This window comes from Telopea speciosissima, unplaced genomic scaffold (assembly GCF_018873765.1).
Source record: "Telopea speciosissima isolate NSW1024214 ecotype Mountain lineage unplaced genomic scaffold, Tspe_v1 Tspe_v1.0089, whole genome shotgun sequence".
Lineage (NCBI taxonomy): Eukaryota > Viridiplantae > Streptophyta > Magnoliopsida > Proteales > Proteaceae > Telopea > Telopea speciosissima.
The window spans coordinates 35,175-41,995 of record NW_025317425.1 but is presented as its reverse complement, the minus strand read 5'-3'; the positions used below and the strand labels follow the sequence as shown (position 1 = coordinate 41,995).

General features: G+C 45.3%; 1 protein-coding gene across 1 annotated transcript; it reads right to left on the bottom strand.

Moving 5' to 3' along the window:
• Positions 1–5,870: 5,870 nt before the first annotated feature.
• LOC122647611 (extensin-like) lies at positions 5,871–6,479 on the bottom strand. Its single transcript, XM_043840965.1, has one exon. It carries the CDS (start codon positions 6,477–6,479, stop codon positions 5,871–5,873), a length of 609 nt encoding a protein of 202 aa, XP_043696900.1.
• Positions 6,480–6,821: the final 342 nt, after the last annotated feature.

Below are 6,821 nucleotides of genomic sequence, written 5' to 3'. Positions count from 1 at the left end.
ATCGATACGCATTTCAACACATGTTCATTTTCAATACGAACCAAATAGGGTGGGTCGTTTTGGGTTATTTGGGGGCATTTCTGTACTTTTTTTGGTCTGGGATATTCTAAAAAGTGTCCTTATCACTTTTTGGGTTATTTGGGGGCATTTCTGTACGCATTTGAGTTTGTCATGTTCTAAAAATTGTCCTTATCTATTATTAGACGTGTGGATGCGATGTTGTGGGTCGTGATTTTCGAATCGATACCTATTTTGACATATGTTCATTTTCTGCTTGAACCATACCGGGTGGGTCATTTTGGGTTATTTTGGGGCATTTCTATACTTTTTTGGCTTTAGGATTTACTAAAAAGTGTCCTTATCTCTTAGTAGACGTGTGGATGCGATGTTGAGGGTCGTGACCTTCGAATTGATACGTATTTCGACATATGTTCATTTTCGGTCCGAACCCGACCGGGTGGGTTGGTTGGGGTTATTTGGGGGCATTTCTTTAATTTTTTGGGTTTGGGTTTTGCTTAAAAGTGTCCTTATCTCTTATTAGACGTGTGGATGCAATGTTGAGGGTTATGACCTTCGAGTCGATACGTATTTCGACATATGTTCATTTACGGTTTAAACCAGACTGGGTGGGTCATTTGGGGTTATTTGGTAGCATTTTTGTACTTTTTTGGGTTTTGGATTTTTTGAAAATTTTCCTTATCACTTATTAGACGTGTGGATGCGATGTTTACGGTCATGACCTTTGAATCGATACCCATTTTGACATATGTTCATTTTCGTTTTAAACCGATACAAGGTGGGTAGTTTGGGGTTATTTGGGTTTGGGTTTTGACATAGGTTCATTTTGGTTTAAATTAGATAGAGTGGTTCGTTTGCAGTTATTTAAGTGCATTTTTGTACTTTTTTGGGTTTGGGATTTTCTGAACGGTGTTCTGATATTAGACCTGTGGATGCGATGTGGTGGGTTGAGACCTTCGAATCGATACTATAGACACTGATTTTTTGTCACCCCCTAATTGGCGATGATGACGACGGGACATGGACGATGGACGACGCACTCTCCCTCTTTTTCGACCCAAGATACCTGACCCATAAGACCAAGAACCATGCTGAACACAAAATGGCCCATTTTTAGCCCAAAAACAAGGAAAAATGGCACTGCGCTCCCACAATGCGGTGGACTCTTCCCACGGCGCCGTGGACTCCTTCCCACGGCACTATGGGGATGTGTACCGGATTTCCACGATGCCATGAGGGGGTGTGACATCTGCCTGCTGATGTCAACCACGACACAGTGGAAAAGTCCCCCACGGCGCCGTGGACACCTCCACGGCGCCGTGGAGGACTTATCTGGCCAGGAGAGAGAAGGGTCCCTCCCTATAAATAGGAGGGTCCCCTCCCACATTTCCTAAGGAAGATTGGGTGGAGAGACCCTCCCCAAGTGATACCTAGCCCCTTTTCTTCTCTTTTCACCCTCATTTCTCCTCCTTCTCTCATGAGAGTGTGAGTGCTTGAAGTTTTCTTGTGGCTGCCAGATCCTTCGATTGTCCCTCTGAGTATAGAGCGCTTTTGCTCCTTAGCGTTGTTATCCCGTCTGTGCACGGATAACCATCAAAACTCCTTTATTACAGACGTTATTTTATCTATTTACTCCTCTCCAAATCATTTGAAAGAGCCGTTACTCTGCCAAGAAAGAATCGGCGTCAATCCATTCGTACATCTCCCCTGAGCCAGGGGAATACAACTATACAGGTATAATTACCGCATTTTTGTTGGTTCAATGTAGTCCTTTCATATTTCATCGTTTTAGTCCATATTTTGTACATATGTAATGTAGTTTATTATGCTTTAGTTCAATTCATAGCATCTGAATGTAGTTAATAATATCCCCCATCCCCGTAATAAAAGAGAGAGAACATTCATCCTTATGTAGCATCTAACGCAGGGAGACCGGCTGCGGCCGGGCGAGGTGGGTGCCTAACACCTTCCCACACTCATAACCTGACCCCTTACCCGAACCTTTGGTCGGACCATATGCATGATCCCAATCCCCTATTTATCAATATTATACATTGACAATATTATCCATATCCATATACGCACACACATACATCTCCCAAAACCCTATGTCGCCATATACCATAAGGGTCGAGGAACCTTCACGGTGAACAAAGAGATCTTCGGTACTGGTGCCATAGAGAGAGAAGGTCGGATCATAAGCAATAAGATTGTGATCCAGGATAGGAGGTGTGACCAGGTGATGATGGATGAAATTAGGTGGTCGATGGAAAATATAGGTGACGAAGGGGTCGTCATCAAGAACAGAGAGGGACAGAAGCCATTGAGGTATGGGACCAAAGAGACGAAGAAAACGGGCAAGACACTGAGGTCTTTGGAGACGAAAGTAAACAGTGCCAATAGGATTAGAGAAGATGGTGGAGACTGTACTCAGATAGTGATAGAGAGTATGATGGTTGAAGGTGAGAGCAACTGTGTGAACAGTAGGAAGGTGCCAGAAGAACACGACACATTCTTTATCGAAGAGGGCCGGATTGATGATGAAAGGAGTAAGGAAAGGGAAATCTGGGTGACAGACTACCCAATCATACTGAAGGCCATTATTATGGACCATAGAGATAAGAACGGACTGGTAGGTAGAGATACTTTTGGTCCTGAGGGTACAAAGGGGAATATTACTGAAGAGGGATGCTGGGAGAGCCGGAAAGAGGTCAAGGAGTGGGTCAGGTTGTGGTGGAGCTGAAGAAGATGAGGAAGCTCCAGGGGTAAGGGGCATGCAGAGGGCAGGGATGGAAGAAGATAATGGTAATTTCTTCCTGGTCCTTGAGAGGAAATCAGCAAGGACATTATCTTTGCCTTTGATGTGACGAACCTTGAAAGACCATTGTGAGAACCACTGTGCCCATCGTAGTAGCTGAGATTCAGGGAGCTGCTTCTGCTTGAACTGTAACATCTTTGGGAAAGCGGTCATATCCATCTCGATCTGGAATGTATGGCCAATAAGAAAGAACTGGAATTTCTCAATTCCACGACGAACTGCAAGAATTTCTTTGAATGTGGAGTGGTAGTGTTGTTTAGCTGGTTTGAACATACCACTATGGTACCCGCATACACGTCGTAACTTGTCTGGAGATTCTTCAAGTAGAACTGCACCCCATTGGGTATCACTGGCATCGGACTGTAGAATACGAAGTCCTGTTGATGGGATCTGTAGAGTTGGTAATGACTGGGCTAGGGCTTTCAGATCTTTGACTGCCTGGGTATGAACAAAGGACCAGGGTGGTGCATCCTTTTTGAGGAGTCGGTGAAGATGATGCGTGAACCGGACCTGGTGTGGTAAGAACTCGGTTATATAATTGATGATGCCGAGGAACTGCTGCAACTCTTGCTGAGTGAAGGGGCCATCTGAGAAGTCGAGGAGGGAGCGGCCAATATGTGGTTGTAGCTGGAATTGTCCTTTAGATATAGTAACGCCGAGAAAGTCAATAGTGTCGACTGCAACTTCCATCTTTGTGGGTGAGAGCATTATACCATAGGCTATGGTAATGTCTAAGAACTGCTGAAGTAGAAGAGCATGATCTTCTTCTGTACTGGAGAAGAGGAGGATGTCGTCTATATAGATCAAAGCATGTTCTTGAATGGGAGCATAAATCTGTAGCATAGCTTGTTGGAACAGGGAAGGAGCCACCTTGAGACCAAAGGGAGAAGCATCCCTTTGGAAGTGTCCACCGGGATCTGAGAATCTGGTTTTGGACTGTCATCTGGATGAATTCCAGTGCCAAAATCCCGCTTTGAGATCAAACTTGCTGAATATCTTCACCTGGGAGAGTTGAAGTAGAAGGGCAGGCCTTGTAGGTAATGGGAATTTATCGTCAGCCAGAAATGCATTGAGGGGCTGATAGTTGATCACAAGTCCGAGTTTGCCACGCTCTTTCAGCTCTTTTGTTCACATAGAAGGCTTCACAAGCCCAAGGGGAAGATGTCTTCTCAATAAGGCCTTGTACTTCTAGTAGGGCAACTTCTTGTCGTGCACTGGTGAGATGTTCAGGCTTCATACCAGAGTGACTGGCTTTGGTAGGATTTGCATCCTCATTCTTTTTGAAAGGGAGCCGGATGAAGAACTTCTGGTTCTGCCAGAGGGGATGATCACACTTGGTAAGGAAGTCTGCATGATTCTCAGCACCACATCGGAGGAACAATTGTGCTTTAATATCTGCAATAGGAGTGATTAGTAGCAAATTAGGAATAGTTATCCAAGGGATGAAATGCTTCTTGTGGCTGAGACCATGTATACTCCATCGGAGATGGGGTAACTGACAAAGGATGTCAAAACCAATAAGGGCATCATGACCGGGAAGAGAGGATCCGAGGACTATATGACATAAGGTAAGAGAGGGGAATATTTGGAAACAGATAGGGTGTTTGGAGATGAGGTTGATCGAAAAGGTTTGACCATCGGCTGCAGTGAAGAACTGCTTGTGAGGTTTCCAACAATCAGGAGGAAGGATATGGGGAGCTAATATGGTTGTGGAACAACCTGTATCAAAGTAACCAATAACTTTGATAGGACGGTCCCATATGGTAGGAGATATGGAGAGGCTAGCTTGAGGAAGTGGGGTCTTGGTGATGGCAAAAGCTGGTGACTTAGAAGGATTAGGAGGGGACAAAGGAGAGGCTATCGGGTAGATGGGGTCAAATCCATCGGACTCGGAGTCGGGTGTGGAAGAGGTATCCAGGTCTTTTCCTTCTTCTTCTTCTTCAAGGACAAATAGTAAGTCGGGGGAGAAGTCATCATCTACAGAGTAGAGGGATTCAACATCTGCATCTGGATCATCAGTGATGGAAAAGGGGGCAAGCATATGCATTAGTTTGGCTTGCTTAATTTTGTCAGGACAATTACGAGCAAAGTGGCCAATTTTTCCACACGCATAGCATTTTGTAGAGGTCTTCTGTCGAAATTTCTTTCGTTTGAAGAACTTATAGGGCTGTTGCTGAGACCTATGCTGATGCTGATGCTTACGCTTGAACCGATAAGATCAATGAGATCTGTGATTTCCATCTTTCCTGGGGATCCTTTCTAGCCGGGAACTGATCTTGGAGAAGTGGGACTTCTTCTTGGATGGACAAGAACAGTCTTTGTCTTTGCATTTGATCTTAAGATGAGATGTGTCACTAGCATCAGTGAGTCTATGAGTGGTCTTTTCCCATTGCTTGAAGAATACTTGCTGATCACACAACTTCTGCAGAGCACTAAGGATCTCTTGATAGAGGCGACCGATAGGAGCTTGATCAATTTGGAGACCAAAATGGTGCAAGGATTTTATGGCCTCTTTGCCCAAGGGTTCAGGGAAAGAATTGAGAAACACTTGCTTCATATTTGGGTCATCCAATCCTCCAAGGATGTAAAATCGGTCCAACATCCGTGTATAGTGCTTAGCAAGATCATTCTTCTGAAAAGAGCAACACTTCATCTGGAAGTACTATTCTCGGGCCTTGAGTATGTTGTTCTCAATGGGTCCAATCATCTCATTGTACAATTGTGCGATGAAGATATCAATAGGGATCTGAGTCCACTGGAGTTGCCGATAACCACCAAGGGCCATAAACCATTCTCTGAGGGTTCCATGGGTACGGGCCAAGAACTTGGTAATAACAGTACCGTCTGTGGCTCCTTCAACTAACATTTCTGCAGTGAGCCAAGCATGAAACTCCGAAATCCGCTCAGGCTATTTATGATAAGGGAGACCATCAAAGGTGAATAGCTGCTTAGGGTCCTGATTGGCAAAAAGACTAGGATTCGGTGCCTGAAGGGGGGTATGAGGAGCTGCGGGGGCGGCTCTGGGATGGTGCTGCTATGGTGCAGTGTCAACTTCACTGTCGCTGCTGTGAACAATGGGTTCAGTTGGAGCCTGGGAGCCATCTGGCACTGGGGGACGGGTTTGGTAGGTAGGAAGAGGACTCTGAGAAATGGAAGAGTCGGTGTCTGAGAAGGAGGTAACAGAGGCAACTTTGGCTATGGACAAGACAGGTATGGTCTTGGGTGGATTCAAGGTTAACTGAGTGAGGAACGTACTGAGGGTGTTACTCTTTGGGAGAGGAATATCAGGGCAGGCTGAATCAGGGGTATCAGGTTTTGATCTGGGAGGAACCCAAGGAACAAAACTAGGGGGTCCTGTATGTTGGTCAGGTAAAGGCTGGAAAGTAGGTTGAACCATGGGTTTTTGCAGGGAAATAGGAGTAGGTTGGAAAACAGGTTGAGAGGAGACAGGGTAAGATGTATGGGATCGCTTCGGTTTTGGGGATCTGGCTTTGAGAGAAGCGAGATGTCTCTGTTGGTCCTGTAACTCCTTAAACATAGCAGTGGGAAAACTATGTGGAGCTGAATATTCATGGTAAACTGGGTTTGTGAATGATTCAGGGAAGAGAGTAGGGCTGGATGGAAATGGTTGAGTCTGGGCCATCCTGAGCTATTCTTCCAACAGTTTCTTTTCCTTTTCTCGGCCAGAGATGAGAAAGGACGCATATGAGGAATCTTTCACCATCATAGCTATAGTCATGAGCTCTTGGTGGAGAGATTCAATCCGTGTCTTGAGGTAACGGATGTCAGATTCATTCTGCCAGAATGCAAGAGTATGGTGCTCTTGGTAGGAAAGAAGCTTGTTCAGATACTGGTTCTGGACCAAAGCATTTTCTGCCTGCCAGTTAAGCTGGGCTTCAACTGTGGAATTGGTAGCCATCTGCCCCATGTTATCAAGGACAGACGGAGGAGTGACTTTCCATTTGTGGCGGCGACGATCATTATC

Coding starts and splice junctions, on each gene's coding strand:
- LOC122647611 (XM_043840965.1), bottom strand. CDS start 6,479: ATGGCCCAGACTCAACCATTTCCATCCAGCCCTACTCTCTTCCCTGAA.